Source organism: Sminthopsis crassicaudata, chromosome 3 (assembly GCF_048593235.1).
Source record: "Sminthopsis crassicaudata isolate SCR6 chromosome 3, ASM4859323v1, whole genome shotgun sequence".
NCBI classification, from domain to species: domain Eukaryota; kingdom Metazoa; phylum Chordata; class Mammalia; order Dasyuromorphia; family Dasyuridae; genus Sminthopsis; species Sminthopsis crassicaudata.
Window position 1 is genome coordinate 508,017,405 of NC_133619.1, and position 25,454 is coordinate 508,042,858.

At 39.9% G+C, this 25,454-nt stretch overlaps 1 protein-coding gene across 12 annotated transcripts in view; it reads left to right on the forward strand.

The window, feature by feature from the left end:
- TENM4 (teneurin transmembrane protein 4) overlaps positions 1 to 25,454 on the forward strand; it is a 1,584,659-nt gene that overhangs the window by 1,514,913 nt on the left and 44,292 nt on the right. For 10 of the 12 annotated variants that reach the window (XM_074303958.1, XM_074303961.1, XM_074303962.1 and 7 more), the window contains 4 exons: positions 4,288 to 4,308; positions 13,264 to 13,496; positions 18,791 to 18,945; positions 20,813 to 21,690. In XM_074303958.1, the coding sequence (XP_074160059.1) occupies positions 4,288 to 4,308; positions 13,264 to 13,496; positions 18,791 to 18,945; positions 20,813 to 21,690 (1,287 nt within the window). The remainder of the gene's footprint in view (positions 1 to 4,287; positions 4,309 to 13,263; positions 13,497 to 18,790; positions 18,946 to 20,812; positions 21,691 to 25,454) is intronic. The other 2 variants (XM_074303954.1, XM_074303963.1) reach the window with 1 other exon arrangement.

Genomic DNA, 25,454 nt, shown 5'->3' on the forward strand with positions numbered 1-25,454 from the left:
AAGACAGTATCTATTGTCACCAATTTTTGAGGTCCTTGAGGCATCCTAGATGCCCTCAAAAGAAAGTCTTGCTGATAATGTAGGTATTACAATTAATATATGTGTATCACTAGAATCCAGGACATTCAAGGTCTCTTGCATTCCCCCATCACTATCACCTCCATCACCATCATGATCTAAGCCTGGATGCCAGGCTAAGAGAGATTCACAATCTCCATTGTTAAATAAATTCATTACATATTTCATCTAGATGTAGCTTTTCTGTAATTAAGCCTCTTTTCCCTTCTTAATCCTTCTTTCATGGTTTCTGTTAAGAAAGAAACCCATGACCATGAACTTTAATCTTGAAAGTCTCTCTGAGGGAGGGGGTAAAAGGCACAGAGTAGAGGCAGATAGAATGGAATTTATGATGTAATAAAAGTAGTACCAGATCTGAATGTCAATTCTGCACCTTAGAATATCAAATAGATCTAAATCATGACAGGGAAGACAGCTAAGTAGAAAGATAGAGCCATGGACCTAGAATCAGGAGAACCTGAGTGCAACCTTAAATTGCTCTGTAAAATGGACAGACAAGGAAGCAATCACCAAAAAAGGGAAGAGGAAATACAAACATCAAAGACAGATCCCATATTTGAACTGAGACCCTCTGATTCCAAATACAGTATTCTTCTTATTGCAACATATTGTTTCTGTTTATTGTCTCTTTGACCAAGGGAAAGTTACTTAATTATTTAATCAATAAGCACTTACTAAGTACTAAGTTTTCAAATCCAAAAGATGAAGAGGTTAACCCAGATGCTCTCCAACTCCTCCCCTTTCCAACTCTAAATCCTATAATGCTATGATTTGGAGTCCATCAGAATTTGGATTCTGTTCCCAGTTCTGTCATTCTCAAGAATGACCATTCCTTCCTCTGGACTACTTTTCCTTCTTAAGTGAAGGGATCAAATGTTTAATGTTTTGGGGGGATTTGTATTACACATATACCTCTCCCTGGTCCTCCTGAAAAGTGTAGAAGGAGACAAACTAGGACTTTTAGAAAGCTTTCTCTACCAAAACTTCCTTCCAACGGGCTCCGCCAGCAGAGCCCATAATGTCAGCTCTGCTACAACTCTTCTCTATGACCAGAATGTCTTCCTCTTTGCCTCTTCCTGCTGAATTCCCACCCATCTTTTAAAGGCCTAAACAAATTCCACCTCTTTCAAGAAGGCCTTCTCCATTTCTCCTGGTTGATAATAACCTTTTCCCTCTGAACTTACTTATCCCTCTTCTTGCAACTCCATAACTCAGTATAATTTTGAGTATCATAATTATCTCTTAGTGTCTTTCCCCTCTATTAAATTGTAAGTTCCTTGGGAGAGTCCATCTCATGTAAACATCATTTTTCCCTCATCTGGGGGCATGAGCTATATATGCCATTGCTACTGAATAAATATTTGTTGAATTGAATTGAAATAATACTCACACATTGCCCAGTCTATAGTTGGGATATTTATAGGCAGAGAGATGAGTGGAGAATACGAGATTCAGAAGGAAGCATGGAATAGAGTACTAGTAGTTAGAATCCTGCTTCAAATTCTTACCTATCTGTGTAACCCTGAGCAAGTTGCCTGGAACTCACTTTTTCATTTATGAAATGGGAAGGTTGGGCTCAGTGATCATGTCTTCCAGATCTGAATCTAAGATCTTAGGACTCTATAAGTGCTTAGAAGAGAAGAACCTGCCCATAACAGTAAGAACAGCCTACAATTCCTGACGCACTTTTAGGTGTTGAAAACATTTTCTAGTCCATTATTTCACTTGATCCTCCAAAGGATGGGTTAGTGCAATGAATGCAGCAGTTAGAATATAATTCTGAATCTTTTCCATTGCATGACTCCCATTATTCTCCTTCACTGCACCATATGTCCCAACCAAACTGGACAAGCAGCTGTTCTGTTAATTCAAAATACCATGTCCCACTTCCCTGCATTCCCATAGGCCATCTCTCATGCCTTCCTCCCTCTTCATCTCCTCTTGAGAACATTCTTTTGTCAGATCCCCCCTCCTCTGCCTACCTTCCCTTCCTCCTTCAAGTTGACAGCAAATTCTCCCTCCTCAAAAAAGCCTAAGAGCCCTTTGTCTCATGTCTCCCACCACAATCACTAATTTTTGTTATTGTCATTCAGTCATTTCAGTCATGTCCAACTCTTTGGGACTCCATTTGGGGTTTTCCTGATAAAGATACTGCACTAATTTGCCATTTCCTTTTCCAGCTCATTTTACAGAGGCAAACATGTTAAGTAATTTGCCCAGAGTTACTCAGCTAGGAAGTATCTGAGGCCAGATTTAAACTCATGAAGATGCATGTTCTCTGAATCCTGGCCAAGCACTCTATCCACTAGGCCACCGAGCCTATTACCCTTTACCTTGCGCTATAATTTTCTATGAATATTTCCTGTCTTCCTCTCCTTTCCCTCCCCTAACAATAGAATGCAGCCTCTTTCAGGGCAGGGAAGGTTTGGTTTTCTCTCTGCATGAACATAGCCTAGCACAGAATAGCTCCTTAATAAATATTTGTGAATTTTAATCAAACTGAATTAGTTGAAAAACATTTCCATGATCTCCCTTTGTGACCTTAGACCAGATGCTTAATATTTCAGACTACCAGTTTTGTAAAACAGGGATGATCCCGCCCTCCCCCTCCTTCAAAGGGCTAATTTAAAGATTAAGTGAAATAATAGACATAAAAATCATGATCAAATGTGACTGTTTTCACGAAAGCCCATGAAAAGGCTGTCTCTAGGTGCATGGTCTTGTCCCTGCATGCAACTATAGGGAAGGAACCATGTTTAGAAAAAATATCATTTAATGAAATTATAGTATAATGATGGCAGCATCACTTGTATTTTGTTAGGCCAGATGAATAAGCTTTGAAAATTATTTGCAAGGTTATATGTGTGTATATATCTATAAAGTATCCACTGCCAAAAAAGATTAGCCAAGAGGACTTTTCAGGGACATAGCAGAAGACGGTCTGCCATGACATGGAACGATGTGTCGGGGGAGGGAGCATCGCTGCCTCTGGAAGCACAGACCCTTGAAATACACACATATGGTAATGGAGACGCATCAATCATACATGCACTTTCAGCAAACATTCGTTGAGATCCTATTATGTGCAGAGAGCCATGCAGTTCACCATAGGGAATAGGAAGATAAACAAGACACGTACCCACCCTCGGAGGGTCTCACACATCCGCCCCTCTTCTCTATTCCCATTGCACCACCTTTTTCAGGCCCTCGTTCCCACCTACTTGGCTTATTACAGGAGCCTCCTAACAGAACTTGCTACCTCTATTAACTTTCCTGAAATTCAAATTTCAAATCATTATCATAAAAATCACTCCTGCTCAAAAAATTCAGTGGCTCCCAATTTTCTCTCAATTAAATTTTAAACTCCTCTTCCAAGAATTTAAGACTCTCTACAAACCAGCACCACTCAACCTCTCCAGCTTCATCTTTTTGTATTGCTGTATCCAGCCAAATTAAACAACTTTTTTAAAATGGTCTTTTAAGGACAGGAGAAGTGAGATTGATAGTGGTAGGAGAGGTAAGATATATAGATATATCTATAAAGAGAGAGATGACTAATACAAAAAAAATGCAAAATAATAATGATGTTAAAGAACACAAAACAGAGTATGATGAGTATACAGGAAACACCCAAAGTAATGAAACCAATAAAACAAATCAGGATACAAGAAGTTACTTTCATGTGAGCTGGGAAGAGGGATGGGAATCAGGGAAGGCTTCCTGGAGAAGGAGGCACCTGAGCTGGGTCTTGAAAGATGAGGAAAATTTCAACAGGAAAAGGGGAGGAAGGAGGGCATTTTATCCAAGCATGTATATATCTACATAAAGATATATAGAAATATATGTATCTATGTATGTAAATCTCTTGCTTATGAACATATAGACACATATATCTCGAAATAATTATTCAGAAAAAGCAAAATTTTCAGTCCCCATCTAACCCTTGTTAAAGGACCAGTATTGTCAGTTGCCGGCTCTGGAGCAGATAAAATCCTACGTCCTCTAAGATGTGTAGCAGCTTGTAAGGGAGCCCACTGACAAGTCATATCCAATCTGAAATATATCAGTGTCCAAACTGCTAAATCTTTATTTATTATTGCACCGCACGGTACCATTGCTGTCAAGTTTTCAGTCTGCTAATAATGCTTCTATCCCAGCTTCTAACACTTCATTCTTTCTTCTATTTCCTGCATTCCCGTCTTCTGTCAGAAATAAAGATTTCAGACATAGGTAAGCCGACCAGGGGAACATTTCCTGCCTCTCCCTGCCTTGCTGCATGTTGTTGTATGGTGAGCCACAGGTGCCATTTCCATTTGACCCAATAGCCAATGTGATTAAGTCTGGTGGAGGGTAATCAGTCAAGCCATGGATTAGGAGGTGGGATGGGCCCCAAGTCCCCTCAGTCAGAGAGAAGTGGGTAATGTTGAGATGGCTGTGGACATGACTAATTGAGGAGGAAAAAAGGTGGGGAGGGGGATTTTTAAAAACCCTGAACACTTTTGTTAGCTATATTAATATTATGGGTTTAATTGTTCTCCAAATAAAGGACAAATCACTCTAAAGTAAGGTCCTCTTGATAATAGAGAAAGGCTATTTTAATGACTTCCACAGGAAGGAATTGAGACCTCAGCAGTCAAGGTCAGACTCTAGAGACATGTTTATGAGCATGAGATTGGGAGCTTGGGGGACAACTGTTCTACAGACTGGGTTGTTTACTAGTTTACTAGTAATTGTTTGCTAGTAAGGGCAAAAGCAAAAGAGCATAATTTGATAGGTCAGGCAGTAAGATTCCTAAAGGGGGTGATTCCCCCTTTGTTTCAGGCAGAGAATGTTTGTCATCCCCCTTCATGGGAACACTATAGGAGATTTTGACCCAATCAGCTGCTCTTGGAGGGATGACTGCCTGCCATCATCACCTGTCATTACCAGATCTCATCTGCCTTCTGTCAACTATTTATTCATTTTCTGTTTCCCAATCTTCCCATCCTCACACAAATATGGATGGCTTAAAACTTAAAGTATCCACAGACTTTAGTTTCTTTCACATTTGTGTGAAGTTCATTTCATTCTCCAGATATGAATTAGGCAAAGACTATTGGTCTGAAAGTCAAGAGTTCCAGATTATAATATCTGTTACCGACTAGATCTCACCTTTTATACAAAACCATTCTCCTTTAAAGGCTTCGTTTTCCTAATCTTGAAAATATAGAACTTGGATGGCATCTCTTTTAGTTTTATTATCCCATGCTATATTAATATTCTATAGTCTACAATCCAACATTCTCTAGTGGCTCTGGCATCTTCTGTTCCAAGGTCCATTCCAGCTCTGATATTTTATGTTCAGTATACTAACATTGATACAATTGTACATGATATAAATTCAGTACTGGACTTGGGACTCTTCACTATTAAGTTGGAATTCTGGTGTACTATATCCTGAGGACCCAAGAATAATTCCCATTGTCCCTCCAAATGGCAGATTGCATTCATTTGAAAGTGGAGAATGAGTCTCCTTTCTTCCTAAATAACTTTCCCTCAGTCACTGGGAAATTATTTGCTCTATTACTTTTATGTGAAAGAGATAAATGGAAACAACTTACATGGGAGAGAATCAAGCTCCTTCACCAACCTTACTAGGTATCCCAGAAGAATTCACATAGCTTCCCATTATGACCAGGAGAGCAGCTGAAAAAATCTGACTAGCACAAGGAAAATGAGCCTCTGGAGACCTAGAAGGCCTTTCATCCATCCTTTTATGCACTTGGAAAGCAAGTCCTCTCAGGTATGGATATATAAAGTGGGAGAACCACTATAAATACTCAGAAAGAGCCCTGTGGCCTTGGAGTCAGACATCCTGGAATCTAGTTCTGGCTCTCCCTCTGTATGACTTGGGACAAGTCAATTTAATTGATCCTTTTTACTTTAAACATGAACCTGTGTATGATGCACTCTTTGAGGTATAAAAGTGTATGGGGACCACTCCAACCAGTGTCTGGAAATAAAAAAGATCTGGGGATTCTAATGGACTATAAGTCTAGAGTCCTCTGATAATACAGATATGGATATCTCTCACTATTCCACCATCTAAAAAAATAAAGAATATAATCTTAAGTTGAATTCAGAGAAAAGATAGCCTTATCTTCCTCTATTCTGGTTAGATTGCACCCATAATATTTAATATTTATAATAATATTATAATATATAATATGTAATATTATATATTATAATAATTTATAGTAATATTTGTATACATATATATATATAATTCAAGTAGCATAAAGACAGGGAAACTGAGGTTCAGAGAGAAGTAGGTTGCCCAGGATTGAGCATGAGTAATATTCATTTCACAGTGCAGTGTTCTTCCGGGATAGTCTTTGATTTTTTCCACTCCAGAACTCAGGTTAGCCTTATTTTTGCTTTCCTGTTTTAATTGAGTATGTTGAATAATATTCAGTTTACAATCCAATGCTCTTTTTCCTAAACTAAATTGACATATGATATACACATATATATTCTGAAAAATGAGAAGCTATTATTATAAAAAATATTTCTTCAGCTGAATCTTCTATGGCCAGAGCAACACCTTTTGAGCCTTTTATTCTTCTTTTGACCCTTTTATTCTTCTTTTGACCCTCTCTAAAGCATGAGGGATAGTGTAGATTTGGAGAACAAAGATCTGGGTTCAGACTCAGATCTACCATTTACTAGATCTACCATTTACTATGTATGACTTCGGGTAAATCACTTAATACTTCTGGGCCTCAGTTCCCTCATCTGTTAAGCCAAGGAATTAGACTCAAGGTCGTATCCACTTTTAAAACAAGACCTGACAATCCAAATTCTTCTCACTCTTATGCCTACACATCCCCTAGTCCTGTACTTATGCTGTTAATTTGCTTAACCCAAATGTGGTACCCTTACATTTATCCCTATTAAATTTTATCTCATTATATTTAGCCCATCATTTTAGACTGTCAGATTTTTTGGATCCTCACTCAGTCATCTGACATATTAGTTATCCCTTCCAGCTTTGTCTTACCTTTAAATTTGATAAGTAAATTGAATCCGTGCTTTCATTCAAGTAATTGATAAAAATGTTATAAATGGTACAGGGCAAAGGATAAATCCCTGGAGCATTCCACTAGAAACTTCATTAAACCATTTCCAAAATCTCCAAACTATACTGTCATTTAGCTCCTATCTCTCTATCTTGTCTATCAGAAAAAAAAATGCCTATGGTTTTGTTGAAGTCCAGGACCAGCACTTCAAATGTGCTTCCTTGTTCTATGAGTTATTGTCGCAAAGCATTTCAGAGAAGCTACCTAAATTTTTTGGTTGGGAGGAAGGACTAATTAAAAGGAAAGAGTGAGAAATAGGCTTTTAGCTGACATTTGGGCATAAAAAAAGAGTCCAGTACTTCTATTCAGTGTTTTGTGTTAAGTAGCCATATACGTAGTATGTGACTGGAGTCACTTTGCTTGTCTAAGCATCATTTTTCCCCATTATTTGAACTACATGGTTTCTAAGATCTCAGCAAGAATTAATATTGTTCTGAGGTTCTTTCTAAGTTTTGCATGCTATGTCCCAAGGTACCTCCCAGCTTTAGCATCTTGTATCCCAGCATCCCAACCCTCTCTAACATTTTATGGTCCAACATTGTGTCCATATAGCCTAGGTTCCAAGTCCCCATCTCATACTAACATTCTGTGCTCTAATGCTGTGATCTGTACAAGATTAGTGTTGCATTTTCTATCTTCCTCTTTTAAAATGCATGCAGAATTGAGAGTTGGGAAATCTGCCTCAGTTTCATCATCTATAAAATGAGACTTAAAATATGAATATTAGTTTATTTAGCACAATGGCCTTTAGAAGGTACTGTTGTCTTGGTTTTTTCCTATCAGGGACTAGGAATACACTTAACAAAATCTTTGAATGATTCTTTTTTTGTATTAGTACTTGTAAATATATTTTATAATTCAACAATCTCACATATAGAGAAATAATGCCTTTAAAAAAAAGGAGAGGCTTAAACTATCTGACCTTCATAGTCCTTCACAGTTTCTAACATGCTGTATTGGGGGGAAAAATTCTCTTTCCTAAAATGCCACACCAAATCATTCCCATAGCACCTAGTTCCAGGTTCCCTTCTCTGACTCATCTGGGAAAATATGAAAGTTGCCCTTAGTGACAGCACCCTCTGAAATTAAAGACATCTGCCTCAGGCTTTAAAAATGAAGTTGCTGATTAAATGGGTATTTCGGTTGTTACCAAAACCAATGTGGAAAAAGGACAGACATCATATTTCTCATCCAGTGAGTTTTCTCTAAAAATGATTCACTATCCTTGTCAAAAATCACTGACTTCAGCTATTTGGAGAGCCCCCCTAAAGTGAAGAAAGCCTGCCTTCCTGCTTAGCTGTCACACAGGGACCAATCCCTATCCCCTGTTTGTGAGATGCCCGGAGCCCATCATTTGACCAGAATGTCCCTTTTGAAAAGAAACTCAAAGATCATCTTCTCCAACTCAAGCCTAAATTTTCTCTAGTCCTACTCCTATGAGTAAACTTCTGGTATCTAATGACAAGGAACTCTCACTTTCTTAGGAAGCAGTCCATTTCACTTCCAAACTTTTAAAAGAAGTTTTCCTTATAATAAACTGAAATCTGTCTCTCTCTAACTCCCACTCACTGTTCCTACTTTAGCCCTCTGGGGCCAACCAAAGTAAGTCTCTTGCCTTTCTCCATGACAGACCTGCAGAAAACAAGTATCCTGTTCCCCCAAAATCTCCTTGGCTCCAAGCAAACATCCATTCTCTTCCCTTCTCTGGAAACCTCACTGGATGTCAGTGTCATCCAAAAGCAGAATCCAGAGCTGAACAAACTGCTTCAGAAGTGGCCTAAGACATAAGACCAGGCCATACACTCGAAGGATTAGAACACAAGAGCTATCGTTCTGACTCTCTATTGACTGATGTTAAATTCATAATCCACTAGTAAAAAAAAAAAATAAGGCAGGGACAGAAACATGGCCAATTAAAGACATTCATAACAAAATGATGGGCTAGGAGAAATAAAGCCTATAGTATGTCATGGAGTCACTGACCATCAGAACTGGACAGATGACTAAATGAGATCTTAAGAGCACTGAATTTGAGACTCGGGGTGAATCTCAGTAGCCATGAAGAGAACCCCATTCTAAAATACAAGCCATTGTCCATCCTCTGATCTCTTATCTCCAAGACATCCCATTCTGCTTCTTGCATGACTAATTGTTAGGCAGTATTACTTAAATTTGTCTTTTTTACTAGAACATCTAATTAACCTTTCCTCATTGTAAGGAGTAAAAAATTGAGACCCAGAAAGCCCAAACAACTTTCCTGAAACAACCCAGTGGATTAGCATCAGAACTAGATTTTCTGACCCTAAGTCTGTTTCATGCTGCCTTTCCCAAGACCAAAGGCTGGGCTCTCTACTTGACATATTATCTGGGATCCAAGTCCTCCCTCGTCTGTCCTGCCCTCGTACTGGTATTGGTCATCTGAAAAATCCCAGGGTGAATGACATTCCTTGGGAGCCTCTGGAGTAAAAAGATAAAAACATATGGGACTGATCAGAGTAGACAGGTACTTCTCCTACCTGAGGAGGGCCTATTTCCCCTAAGGTGTCTGTCACTCACTTATCATGAGTGACAAATGGGTACATGGAATCATGGCCTGCCTGAATTCTATCATCAGGAAAGCTTTTGTTGCTAGATCTGGGATGCATGGAAAGTCCTTGTATGTGATGTAGCCACAATGCATGTCAATTGGAGAGAGAAAAATCTGCCTGGACTTTAGTAGGATAGGTCATGGGATTGTTCTGGGATATAGAAAAAAAAAACTTTTCCACCAAATAGGCTGTTAATAATGAAGATAGCAACTCCATAATTCTGTAGCTCCCTAAGATCACTCTAATGCCTTCCTCACAACAACACGTAGTATAAAGATGATTATCACTGTTTTACAGATGAGGAAGCTGAGGTTTAGGAAAAAGAAAGTGATTTGTGATTGGCCCAGTAGTAGTAGCAGTAGTAGTAACAATAGCTAATATTTATATAGCACTTTAAATTGTCATTGTGTTTCATATGTATTATCTAATCTGAGCCTCATAATTTTATAGAAACTTTTAAGTTTTACAGAAACTTATAAGGTAGAGGTCATTAATATGTCCATTTTACAGATGAGAAAACTAAGTGTTGGATTGATTGAATCTAGGGGTCACACAGCCAGTGAATGCCTGAGTCTAGATTCAAACTTGGATCTTCTGGATTGTACACTCACCCCCTAGATTAATTGGCTTCTGAGTTCACAGTTATTATTCTTTCTCGTCCGCCACATGGACATGTCCCATTGCTTTGATGTTATTGGGGTACTTAAGAACCAACCAAGCTTGTGGTAGAAGGAAGAAATGCTATTTATCTCCCTACATTAGACCAGACCACACCCCAGCCCAATCCCCAATAACACTTATCCCCTAGAACAGAAGTGTTAAACATGCTGCAGGTTGTTGTGTTGTAGCTCCCAAAGCTCCACAAGTGCAGCCTGAACCGGGTTAAAAATGTAATTAGGAAATACTGAACAAAATAAAAATACCATTGAACAAGAAAAAATGTTAGTAAGTGCTTTCCTGACTACAAAGGCAGCTTGCAGGTTTGCTTCTGTACCGTGTAGTATGGTATAGTACTCCATTTCTATTTGAATTTGATACCACTGCCCTAGAACACAGGTTAAGGCTAGAAGAGATATATTTCTTATTGGAACCTTGAGAATCCCATATTGTATTGAAGTGGAGGAGGATATTAGAGAAAGCAAGAAATCCAGCATGGTAGGGCCCAGCACATCCTACATAGACATTCCCATCACTAGTCAATGGTCAATAAAGTTGATCAGTGACATTGGGCTAAGAAGTAGCCATATGCTAGGAACTGTTAGCCCTTCACCCATCAGTCCTAATTCAGTGGGAGCCCATGAGTCAAGAATCTTAGCAGGTAAGATCATATTCAGACCTGTTTTGTTATCCCATGGAAAGAATACTGAATGTAGGAGTCAGTGGCTTTGGGTTCAGATCTCAGTTCTGATACTTGCCATGTCTCTGAAGTAGGGAAAGTTGCTTCCAATCTCTGTCACCTCCATCGTATCTGTAAAAATCAGAAAGCCGAAAAATAAAAAAATTTAAAACAAGACAGCCATATGTAATAATTGCTGGATCTCCTATCCTGAGTACAACCAATTTTGGCAGAAAGAGTTGTATATATTAGAAAGAAAACTGACTTTAGAGGAAGAGGATTTTGAGTGAATCTAGACAATGCATTCTTAGCTGTGTGACCTCGGCCATTTAAATGGTTTCTCCTTCCCAGAACTCAAGTTTTCTCTTTTGTAAACTGGTAAAGACTAGACTAGCTGGGCTCTAAAGTTCCTTCTGTTTCTAAATCTTGTAATCCTATGAGCTTTATGAATTTATTGGAGCCCAAACTGTCTTCCTTGAGGCCGTCAGATTAATGTTGTCAAGTCCTAAACTCAGAATCTGAGATTGTAAATCATTGTGAAGAGATATATTTTATATTATATATGTCATACACAATATATATCATACCTTCAGATGTAATAACAGAGATCTGACACCTGCCATCTCAAAAGACAGAGACTTTAAATATATTTAAAGAGTGCAGAACACTCATTACCTTGTTTTTTTTACTCCTTTCTCCCATTCTTGAATATTGCTCTCCAATTCTGATCTGAATTCTCCAAAGCATATTACCTTTTACAGAAAGCAGAATGCTCATTTTGGTTGACTCTGCTTTGAATTCTGTGACAGTGATAAATTCTTCCTGCATCTATCTTCTCTCCCTGACTATGGCTGTAATATTCTTGGTTTTGTGGCAAAAATATAGTTTTGGGAATACTAGAAGACCTGGGACAGACAGAAGAATGTCACAGAGAAGCACTAGCTTCTCTGGGATCCAAGACAAGGAGAATTGGGTTTCTGATTATGAGCCTAGCACAGTAACATTCCTGAGACTTTATCTTCCTCCTCTTGTAAAATGAAGGACCCTCTCATCTCTTAAGTTTCCTTTCAGTTATGACATTTTTTTTTGTTCTGGAATATAGTCAACTAAGGATAAATGACAAGAGTCTTACATGAGAATCTTAGAGAGTCATGGTTTCCCAAGAATAAAGGTCTCCCAAGACATCTTCAGGTTGCTTTCTTAAAAATCATTTGTGTTTATGTTAATTATAATAACAGTAATTCTAGGTAACATTCATATAGTGCTTATTATGTGCCAGGAACTGTGTTAAGAACTTTATAATTATTATCTCACTTGATCCCTGTAACAATCTGGGAGAGAGGTGCTACTATTATCCCCATTTTACAAATGAGGAAACTCAAGCAGTGATTAAGTGACTTGCCACCAATTATATTATTATATATTATATATTATTATATATATTATATAATTATTATATATTATGTATTATTATATATTATATATTATAATGATAATCAAATAAGATAATATGTGTAAAGCTAACTTTAAAATTCTTTATGAATGTTATATATTATTGCTATTATGAAGCCATTTTAAAGGACTAGACTTATTGATTTATTTAATAAACATTTGTTTTGCATTTACAATAAACAAGCCACTTTGCTGGGTCCTATAGGAGTTAACAAAAGTAAAGGATATAATCTGTGTCTTCAAAGATTAGAGTTTAATAGAGGGACTAAAGATGTCCACAGAAATATCTAACATAAATTAGCTTATGATAGGTGCATAAGAAAAATATAGAGTCCTATGAGATCCAACTATTTATAATTTATAGACATAAAAAGATCACTTCTGGAAGAGGGAATCTGGGAAATGTTCATGGAAAAAACATTTGAACAGAGCATTGAAGGATGGGGTAGGGAATTCATATGCAGAAAGCTAGATGGTGAGAGAATTCTAAACAGAGAGAATAGCATGATTTAAATTCTTCGCTAAGATTGCTTTAATTTCTGGCATCATAAAGTTGTCCTACTTCCTGAATATCTCAGCACTAGACACACTTGCTTGTATCTTCAAGACTTTCACAGTGATGATTGTGGGTCTATCTGGTCCTGTTGGGAGAGAAGAACTCAACTAGAATTATTCTTTCTTTGCCTTTCAGCCATAGTCCTGCTCATAAGTACTACCTGACAACAGACCCCATCACTGGATCCATTTTCCTGTCTGACACCAACAGTCGGCGGGTCTTCAAAATCAAGTCAACGACAATCGTGAAGGATGTCGTCAAGAACTCGGAGGTGGTGGCGGGGACGGGAGATCAGTGCCTTCCCTTTGATGACACTCGCTGTGGTGATGGTGGGAAAGCAACAGAAGCCACACTCACCAATCCCAGGGGTAAAGTCCAACTTGTAGTCGTTCTTTCCACAGAAAAATACTGGGAGTAAACAACAGGTTGGGATGTTTAATATTTAACTGTGCTGCCGTCTCATGGGAAGCAATAAGTGAGAATGGGATGAGAACCAAAAAAATAGGAAAAACAAAAACAGTCCCGGAACATTTGATGCAATTCAGACCAACAACTATTCATTAAGTTGTTACAGGAGGCCCCATGCTCAATGCTGGGTATACTATCCCTAAGGAGCTTATTGTCTAATAAGAGAACATAATATGCATAGAATAGAATAGAATATGCATATCATATGAAGCAAACTATGATGATATGAAAGATTTGAGAGGGAGCAGCTATATTGTGATTAATACACAGAGTCTGCACTATGCTTACCAAAGAAATAGATATTAAAAACAAAGACACTCCCTGCCCCCAAAGAATTTACAGTCTAGTAGAGGAAGACAACATAAAAAGAAAGATGAAAAGGGGAGATGGAGAGGGGAGATAGCCAAGATGGAAGCAAATAGAGAAGCCCCTAAAATTTATTATGGGTGATTGGCTCAAGTCTCCAATCAGGGGGTACTGATGAGGTGTGTAATAGTCTGGGAAGAGGTGCTGAGAAGATATCCTCCGGGAAGAAGCTGTTGGTTGGGGTGGATTTTTGTCCACATTGTCCATTTGTCTATCTTACCATTTAGCACTGCTGTGAGCATGGATGCCTTTCCAAAGATATGTGACAGAACAAGCTAGATCCAGTGGAGTTAGATTTCCTCGGAGATAACTGGAAGAAAAACACTTATCCCTCCTTTTAACTTATATATACACATATGGTGTTTTCCCCTAATAATCATTTTTTTTAAATTACTAATGGTTTAATTTTCAGTAGCTTTAGTACATTCCTTCCTTAGCTTAATACATTTCTACCCTTTCAAAATTTTAGATTGTGTTCATGTAATAAAAGCTAAGTGTTTATGGAGGGATTGGAGGTACACAGAGTGTATAGCGTATGTGATCTCATTTGCTTCTTAGAGCAACCCTGTGAGATAAGGGCTGTGATTACCTCTTTGTTAATAAATGGATAAATTGGTCACACAGGACACTCAGGGTCCTTTCAGTCTTTCAAAACCACGATGGGGAAAGTTGGGATGTAGAAGGGATAACTGTAGCCTCTTTAGGAGAGTAGCTGTACCCTACGGTGTTATTCTAGCTTTGTATCAGAGAATTTGCATGTGTCTCTGGCTCAGGAACAAAAGCCACTTGGAGCCATCATACCCTGAAAAAGCCAGGATAACCACAGACATCTATAGTAGCAGGTGTACATCCTGAAGGTGTGTCCCACATCAGAGAACACGAGAATCTTAGAGCAGGTAGGGATTTTAGAACACAGAATTCTGGATCAGAGAACAAAATTGTTACTACATGCTTCTATACCTGCAGGATCACAGATTTCATTGATTTGAGTCTTCCCCCCTGCCTAAAAGAGAGGAGTAACTTGCTGATTTCTGCTTTAGAACTGTGGTTCATCTCATTACCCACGCTGTCTTTGAACCCTTTGAAATTTGCTCTAAGGGTGGCTGGCAGACCAAGACTGGCTTTTTTTGTCCTCTATTCCAAACTAGGAGATGATAGGATCATTTCCCTATCAAGTCTCACATTATTTCCGCCCTCACCATCAGTCTCTTGTATTCTTTTTTACATCTAGTAGACGCCATTAGTTCCTGGGATATTGGTTAACCCTCTCTACATCCTTTCTTTCTGACTATATATTTATTTTATGTAATAAATGTTACCAATGAAAACTCAAAGTTTTTTATGTCTTTCCTAAAAAATCACTCAGTCAACAAGCATTTGTTAACCTGCTAATGCATGCCAGGCATGTGCCAAGTGTTAGGATACAAAGAAAGACAAATAATAATAATAATAATAACAATAATAAACTGAAATATGAGTTTGTAAAATTATAAAATTCCTACTACAAAGTATCAAGTGGTCCCAGGTAGGATTTGAAGGGTCTTCAAGGTCACTTTGCTCCAGCTTCCCCATCCCAGTGATTGTTCAGCTCTGGCTGGAAGAGTTCCAGGAACATAGAACTCCTTCCTTTAGAAGAAAGGATCCTGAATCCCTGCTCCACAGAATGTCAGGGCAGCTATAATTCTTTTTTTTTTATTAAAGCTTTTTATTTTCAAAACATATGCATGGATAATTTTTCAACATTGACCCTTGCAAAACCTTGTGTTCCAAATTTTCCCCTCCTCCCCCCCGACTATGGCAAGTAATCTAAAATATGTTAAATTTGTTTAAATATATGTTAAATCCAATATATGTATACATATTTATGCAATAATCTTGGACAGTTATAATTCTTTAAAAAGTATTTGTTTTCTATTGACCTGAAATCTTCTCTTTTTCCTCCTGTTCCGACGTCTGTCCTCAGGGACCAAAAAACAAAAATAAAAACAAAAACCCCCTCATTCAAACACTTGAAGACATCCATCTGTTAAGTCTCCTCTACCTCAAGCCCAAACCCTTCAGCTCCTTGTATGCACCCTCATATAACAATTTTGATTCCCATTCATTGCCCTTCCCTAGTATATGCATCCCAGAATCAAACATCAGGTCCGATCATCTTATTTTACAAATGAGGAAATGGCAGCACAGAGATTTTTCCAAAGTTGGGATCCTCTGGCTCCTTGCAATGTTCTCCCCCTGCCTCTCCATCACAAACCCCAGAAGAGAAGACAGTCGTCTCTCCTCTTGGTGATTCTCTACAAACAATGTTAATTAAACCCCCAGCTTTGTTAGAGGCCCCTTCCTAAGACTGTGTCCGGGATTCTGTACACACACACACACTGTGGCTGGTGAGTTGTCCCAAAGCCTGTAATTAACCCAGATCCAAGTGACAGACCAGCTACCAGTGGCAGACAGTTTACCGAGGGAGGGGAAGAGAAGTCCATCTATTTAACACAACAAAAGGGAAGGAATTAATCAGGGGACTGATCATTTCTATTAGCTTGTGCAGCCAGAGCCATAAACAAAACCGCCATTGTTAACTGAGTCCTCATCAGTTCTGGCAGATGGCGCAGGGGGGAGGAAACAAAAGACAGGCAGACAAGGAAACCCCTGTCTTGGTGCTTTCAGAGCATAATCAATTTCTATCCAAGGCAGACAAGGGAAGAGGGATTCCCCTTCTATGAACTTACCTTGTCCTCGCTTTGAAAATTACTCTCCAACATTTAGAAATATAATGCTAATGGAGCAACTCCTAGTGGGTACCTTGTAATAATACATCTTGATAGCATTCACCTTGATGCATGTGAATCATCCTCCCCATTTTATTGATGATAAAACTGAGGCTCAGAGAGCTTTGGTCCTTAGTCACCCAAATCCTAAGAGTCCAGAGGGTAGATTCAATCCTATCCTGGATACTTTAAACTATTCTGCATTGTAGTAAACAGTAAATGTAGTAAAATTGCATGCATTAGGAGCTTAATAAATGCTTGTTGACTGACTCATTATAAGTCATCACATTTTAGGAATGACCAAAGAGCTTTTTGGTCTTTTTCCAGTCATTTCCCTTCTGTGGGATTGTGTCTCCACCGGTAAAATGAGGGGTTTGGACTAAATGACTCCTAGATATTTCCCAGCCATGTTAGGGTCTTTTGCAATCTTGATGTTTGCTACCTGAATGCGTCAGCTTCAGACCCATAGAACCTCCCACTCCAGTCTCCATTGTGTTCAAGCATCATTCTGTAGTCACTGGATATAAGAGCAAAAAGGGGAAATATAAGCGGTCAGGAACCCTTTAAAGAAAGCCACAGAAAGGGCAGGAGTATCCAGTGGGACAAGTGGGTAGCCAGGAGGAAGACACCTCATCTAGGTCATTTCACAGAATCCAGAGCCAGAATGACCTCAGAAAGCTTCTAGTCTAATCCCTACCTGAACAAGAATCCTCCCTCCCACACCCCCAACAGACAGCCATCCAAAAGTATTTGCAAATACTTGCAGGGAATCTCTTTCCATTTGGGGAGAGCTCTACTTGTTAAGAAGGGTTTTTTCTAATATTAAGCTGAACTCTGACTCTACTTCTACCTTTTGCTCTTGCTTCTGCCCTCTGGGGAAAAACAGAATAAATAGACATTCTTTTCTATATAACAAGTCCTTAAATATTCATTGTTACTTTATTTTCTGTTATAACTTAGAATCACAGAATCATGGGAGACCCCTCAGACAACCTATCGTTCAATTACCTCAAGTAAAATTCCCCTCTATGTCATTCCCAACCAACACTCATCTAGCTTCTTCTGGAGTATCTCCAGTGATGGATGGGGAGCTCACTACCACATCATCACTCCCCCCTCCTTAATCCACCTAACTCCTCAAGATTGCCTATTTCATTTTGGGAAAGCATGGAGTATTAGGAAGTTGGTTTTTTTCCCCTCATAATTATCATTTTCTCTCTTTATATCCTGAGCACCAAACATAGTGCCTGATACACAACTAGCTTCTCTGATGAAACATTATTTAATTTGGTGGAGCTCAAATCTGCTTCTCTGTGACTTGGCACCTTTAAGCCTGGTTCTACTTCCTGACCTAAACAGAATAAATCCAATTCTTTTTTTCCTCCTAAAACGACTCTTCAGATCTTTTTTAAAAAACCTAAATTATGATGGTGGCCTGTCACATTCTTCATCTCATTTGATGGTCAAGCTGTTCCGGCTTTGTCTGCACTCAGAAATTGGGGATCTAAAGATAGAACTCACAGTTTTAATGACCCTTCCTAGACACAAAGCCCTTTCCCTGGGGCCATCATCTGTATTGATTCTCATGACAAACTTCTCCAATTGGCAGTGCCAAAGCCCCATATTACATATGAGGAAACAGGCTCACAGAAAGTCTGTGTCTGGGGGGACACATGCCAGGGGGTCAGGTTGGAGCAAATAAAACAGGATTTGGAATTTTCCAGTCTCACATCTGTCAAGGGATCCAGCAGGTACCTGTGACCTGATTTCAGCGGACCTTGTGCTTTGTAGATGTCACAGAGGATGAGAATACTGCACTTGGTGGCAGGAACACCTGGTTCCAATATTGCCTCAGATACTTTCTGGCTATGTGAGCCTCTTCTCTCTAAGTCTCAGTTTTCCCATCTGTAAAATCGGGACAATAATAGCACCCACCTCCCTCTTCTCCAAATAGGGCTTGTTTCAAGGCTCCAGTGAGATAATATATGTAAAGAGCTTTGCAGATTTTACAATTCCATGTAAAGCTAGTTGTTGGTAATTAATTATTTTCTTTCTTTCAGGCATTACAGTGGACAAGTTTGGGCTGATCTACTTTGTGGACGGCACCATGATCAGACGAATTGATCAGAATGGGATCATCTCCACTCTCCTGGGATCCAACGACCTGACGTCTGCCCGACCTCTCAGCTGTGACTCTGTCATGGATATCTCTCAGGTGAAGAAGGTCCCAGAGTAAAAACCCTGGGCAGGAATCCTGGCTTGCTGCTCCCACAGACCTCGGGCCTCCCACAAGGATCTGGCCAGAGGCCTGTTTCTTTATGGCCTGGTCATTTGGCACAGCCTTGGCTCAGGACTGAATTGGATTAACATCGAGGAAGTGGTGGTTTGCATACATACACTTTTGCCTGAATTAGCAACAACAGGAAGAGGAGAAGTCTTGAATTACATCAGATTGCAAATTGGTTACAGCCACAATCAAGCCAAGCTTTTAAGCCCTTCGCCTCATAAACACACCAGCCCACACAAGAGTGCTCTCTCTTTCAATTATTGTTTTTATTTTTAGAGTTTGTCAGACCTCTTCCTGAGACCCAATGCCTGGGTCCCACCTTCCCTCCCTCTCCTGCAGAACAGGAGCTGATTCAAGGCCTAATAATATTAGTAGTAACTCATATCCCCATTTGGCTTACACGCTTATTTGACCCTCATAACCACCCTCTTTAAGGTTAGATAGTGCACATCTTCTGGTTTTATACCTGGCTCACCCTTACTCCCTCGGGCCACCTGTTGAATTACTATCTGGTCTTTAAATCAGGCATCAAATGTCACCTAATATAAAATTTATGATAATAGGTTAGCAATAGGGATAAGGACTGGACCTGAGATTTAATTCCAATAGGGAGCTTCCAAGTGAAGAAAGGATTTCCTTTGCAGCTTAAGGCTCTTAAGAGAGTTGCTGTGTTAAGTATTTTGCACCAGGATTACCAATGTGTCAGTCAGCTAAACCAGTCAGGGATGGGTTTTGGAGTCAAGAAAAAGAATCTGATTCTTAGAATCGCTGCTCCCTCAGGGCTCAGAATCCCCATCAGGTCCCAACAATCTTGTTGAGTACTTAGGTGGATTTGTAGAAATCATTTCCTCACTCTGAGACCAAATTTACCTGTTTATAAAAGGAGGCATTGAGGTAGCTGATCTCTGTTTGTAACATCCTCTGTTCTTTGTTCTAGCCTGGGTTTTGAAGAACCATTTTCAATTTTTGACATTCCGTGTCTGAATATTCTACCCTCTCGTATTCTTTCCCAGCTCTAATATTCCCTAGATCTGTACACGAACACTCATGAGCATATAGACACTTTTCTTGCATTGGGGATCGCTTTTTCATCATTGGTGACAGCCATAATGGTCTCCGCAGTCAGGTCCCCAGGGTATCATGAGAGCAGAGGGCATAAAATATTTAGCTGCCAACGATGACAAGAAATGAGTTTTAAGAAAATGAAAATTCTCTTGTCACTTCAGAGTAAACTGTGGTCTTGATGGTAACCACGGGCATCTGTGAAGCCATACTCTAAAGAGGAATAGGAAGTATGAAGGCAGTTGTGCTGGAAAACCACAGGAAGGAGGGAATGCTCTCCACGGGAAGGAGAGTCTGGAGAAAGCTAGGGAAGCCATGGCTAAGATGCAGAAATGAGGGAGGAACATTATTGCACCATCGACAAACCACAGCTTGATTCAATATTCATTCATTAACCTAATCAATACTGTGTGCAGATCCCTGCACCCAAGACTAGAAAATGACAAAAAAATATATATTTATATAAAACAGTCCCTACCACATGGAATGTATGGATGTGCAAGATATTTAGGCAAATTATTGCAATACAAATCAGACACAATAGTGATAATTGTCTTACAGAGTTAATCAAAGCATGGGAAAAATTCAGAGGAGAGAAATAGTGAGAAAAAATAGCTCTATAAACAGTAGGATCTTTAAAAGTATTTGCTGAAAGGATGGATTATAATGGTCACAGGGGCAAAATAAATAGTGAGAAAGAGTGGTTCACCTCCTATCTATGTCTTGTTGCCAGGTTCGCCTAGAGTGGCCCACCGACTTGGCGATCAACCCAATGGATAACTCCCTCTACGTTCTTGACAACAACGTGGTCCTGCAGATCTCTGAGAACCATCAAGTCCGCATTGTTGCGGGGAGGCCTATGCACTGCCAGGTCCCTGGTATTGACCACTTCTTGCTAAGCAAGGTGGCAGTCCATGCGACACTGGAGTCTGCCACAGCCCTGGCTGTCTCTCACACTGGGGTCCTGTACATTGCAGAGACCGATGAAAAGAAAATCAACCGCATCAGACAGGTCACCACCAATGGGGAGATCTCCCTGGTGGCTGGGGCTCCCAGTGGCTGCGACTGCAAGAATGATGCTAACTGTGACTGCTTCTCTGGGGATGACGGGTACGCCAAGGATGCTAAGTTGAATTCCCCCTCTTCCCTCGCGGTGTGTGCTGATGGGGAGCTCTACGTTGCTGACCTGGGAAACATCAGGATCCGCTTTATCCGGAAAAACAAGCCATTCTTGAACACCCAGAACTTGTATGAGTTGTCCTCCCCCATTGACCAAGAGCTCTACTTGTTCGACACCAGTGGTAAACATCTGTACACCCAGAGCCTCCCCACTGGAGATTTCCTGTACAACTTCACTTACACAGGGGACGGGGACATCACCCTTATCACAGATAACAATGGCAACATAGTCAATGTGCGCAGGGACTCTACTGGGATGCCTCTCTGGCTGGTGGTCCCAGATGGCCAGGTGTACTGGGTGACAATGGGCACTAACAGTGCCCTCAAAAGTGTGACAACCCAAGGGCATGAATTGGCCCAAATGACGTACCATGGCAACTCTGGCCTCCTCGCAACCAAAAGCAATGAAAATGGATGGACAACGTTTTATGAGTGAGTACTGATCCAATTCCATTAGAGTCATTAAACACACTGCTTTCTAACAGGTCGGGTTCAGTTTGGGGGCAGTTTTGGTCAGAAGTGTGGGTTATGTCTTCTGTGCTTTCTAGGAGATTCTGATTCAACATAGCACGGCATGGTGTAAAAGTCTCCTCTCCCCTCCTATTCCCCAATTACCTGAATTAGAAGATCCTTAAATATTATTAAGCCAACAGATGCACAAAGCCCTTCTCCAAGTTCTCTGTCAAGTAGTCATTTAGTCTCTACTTGCAGACCTCTAAAAATGGGAAATTCACTTCCTCCTAAAGCATCCTGTCTCATCCCATCTCATTATTAGGTAGTTCTGGTTGTTTTTTAGCTTTTTAATAATAGCTTTTTTTTTTTTTTCAAAATATATGCAAAGACAATTTTCAGCATTCACCCTTGCAAAATCATGTGTTCCCAATTTTTCTCTCTCCTCTAAATAGCAAGTAATTCAATATAGGTTAAACATATGCAATTCTTCTAAACTTATTTCCATATTTATCATGCTGCACAAGAAAAATCAGATTAAAAAGAGAAAAAATAATTTTAAAATGTAAGTAAACAATAATTTAAAAAAAGATGAAAATACTATGTTGTGATCTACATTCAGTTCCCATAGTCTCTGGATGCAGATGATTCTCTCCATCACAAGTCTATTGTAATTGATCTGAATCATCTCATTGCTGAAAATATCCAAGCTCCTCCCAGTTGATCATCACATAATCTGCTTGTTATTGTGTACAGTGTTCTCTTGGTTTTACTCACTTCACTTAGCATTAGTTCATATGAGTCTCTCCAGACAGTTCTGATTATTAAGGAGTTCTTTGATGATGTGGGAGGCCACAACATCAAACTAGCAAGCAAGTGATCCCACCATTATTCGAGATAAGACAAGGAAAGGAAGGAATGGTACGGAAGACATCATTTCCAGGTCACCAGAAAACATAAAATTATGATCTTCTAACCTGTGTTAACCACAAACTTCACGATTTAACAAAACTTTACAATTAACAAAACTTCATATTGCCCAAGGTCTTACAAGTCAGTCAAGTCATCAATGAATGAATGTTTATTAAACACCTACTATGGGTCCAGCCATGGTCCAGATGCTAGGGATGCAAAAAAAAATGAATAATCTCTACTAAGCTTTTAAGGGGCTTATAATACAACTGGGAAAATAAGAAGTACAAATATTAGTAGAAAGAGAATAAATATACAGAGAATAAACTCAAACTATCAACTAATTATAATTAATATACTAGGTTTTGGAGGGAACAGTTGAGAGAATTCAGAAAAGCTCTATGTAGCAGATGGTCCTTGAGCTACGTCTTTAAAAAAAATGGGGGGGGGGAAATTCCGGAGTTGAGATGTGAGTGCATTCCAGGCTTGAGGGGACAGGCAGGACAAAGACCTAAAAACAGGAGGTGATGGCGTGTCCAGTGGGAGGAGCAGACAGACCAGTCAGTCAAGACAAGTCGACAATAACTTGTTAATTGCTTCCTAGTTGCCAGGCATGATGCTGATTACATGACAATCTGAATAGAAGCCAGAGTGTAGGAGGAATAATATTTAATGTGGCTGGATAAATAGATCTGAGGATATGTTGTGAAGGGCTTTAAGAGCTATAAACAGAGTGGTTTATATGTGCTCCTAAAGGCAATAAGAAACAAGCAGAGTTGATTGATTAGGGTCAAATCTTTAATTGAGGAAAATAATTTTGGCAATAGAATGGAGGATAAACTGGGTTATGAAGGTTGAGTCAGGGAGAACTTGCATTAGAATTAGAAGAGCCTTACATATCATTAAACCAACATGTCACAGAAGCACAAACCCCCTCTCCAAGATCCCTGTCAAGTGCTCATCTAGCCTCTACTGGAAGGAAGAAAAGGAAGAAAGGAAGGAAGGAAGGAAGGAAGGAAGGAAGGAAGGAAGGAAGGAAGGAAGGAAGGAAGGAAGGAAGGAAGGAAGGAAGGAAGGAAGGAAGGAAGGAAGGAAGGAAGGAAGGAAGGAAGGAAGGAAGGAAGGAAGGAAGGAAGGAAGGAAGGGAAGGAAGGAAGGGAAGGAAGGAAGGAAGGAAGGGAGGGAGGGAGGGAGGGAGGGAGGGAGGGAGGGAGGGAGGGAGGGAGGGAAGAAATGGAGGGAGGGAAATGGAGGGAGGGAGGGAAGGAAATGGAGGGAGGGAGGGAGGGATGTTTAAAAGAGTTCTGTATTACTTGGATTGGAGATGTTTTGAGGACATCTGGTTCCACAACTAATAAAACCATCAGTAAGCACTTGTAGGATCAATGGATTTAGAGCTTGGTGGGAGCTTGCTGATCAAGTTCCAGCCAATCATTTTACAGAAGAGGAAACTGAGACTGAGAGTAGTAGCATGATTTACCTGAGGCCAAATGGTGAGAGAGAGAGAGAGAGAGGGAGAGAGGGAGAGAGGGAGAGAGGGAGAGAGGGAGAGAGGGAGAGAGAGAGAGACAGACAGCTGGGATTCAATCCGACTCCAAATCTAGTTCTCTTTCCCGTTTCATGCTGTTGAAATCAGAAACTCCAGCGCCTGCTGCTTGGTTCAGTGCTGCTGCGTTTGCAGCTTCTTTGCCTACGTCCTATGTGACACAGTGCTTGCCCGACAGGTGAAGGCAGGTGTCTGCCACTGCAAGGTCTTGTTTTCAAAGCGCTTGGCTTCCCATAGGATTCTCCTTATGTTTTTGGAATCCCAATGGGGAGAGAGCTGGCTGCCCCTGTCGGAGGAGCTCGCTCAGCTCCTTGTCCAATTTACTGCTTTCCTTTAGAATTAGACATAGTTCAGCAGCAGAGCATAAATCAGCCCGACCACGCAAGGCATGGAATTGAAAGCAGAGTAAAAGGCAACAGCTACGAGCCAACAGCACGTCCTCAGTGAGAAACAACGCATCCCAACATGCCGAATAGGTGTTCTAGTCATGTCCGTTCCTCCTGAGGGAAAGGGATCATTTAATTCCTCACAAGCCAGAGACGGGATCTGTTAAACTAAACCTGATGTTCTCACCAATTAGGAGGAAAGGGTTGCTGAAGGAGAAAGGAGGGGAACTTTGGGAGAAAGTCCAAGTCGAAAAGAGTGGATCCCCAGTCTCTGTCCGCATCAACAATCTCCAAAAGTCACTGGTATTGGGCTACACTGAAAGTATCATGGCCAACGTAAACATATGAGAGTGTATTTAAAAAAAAAAACCTTAAGATATTTAATCTGGGAAGAAGGGAAAACTTTGGTCAAGATGTGATAGCTCCTTTCTAGTATTTGGAGAGCCAACTGTCAAAGAGAATAAGAATTCAATTTGTTCTGTTCCACCTCAGAGATCAGAACAGTGACCAATGAGTAGAAGGGATCTAAAATAAAATTTTGACTCAATTTGAGGGTGGAAATGTGGGGAGAACTTGCTCACATTTAGAGATATCCAAAGAGAACTGCCTTTGGTAAGGGAGTAAGTACTCCATCCCTGAAGGTGTTTGAGCAAAGTCAATATAATCCCTCATCAAGAATGTTGTAAATGCCTATTGGGTGCAGTGGACTTTTATCACCTCCAAAGCCCCTTCTCACTCAGAAATACTGTGATTCTGTTAGGGCTCACAACTCTAGTTAATAAAGGAGGATTCACCATAAGGATTATATGGACTCTCCTGAGAAAAGCTTTTTTATTTGATCTATACAGAATTCCATGATGCCCCATTTATAGAACATTGTTAGTCATTGAATTCTTCCTTGT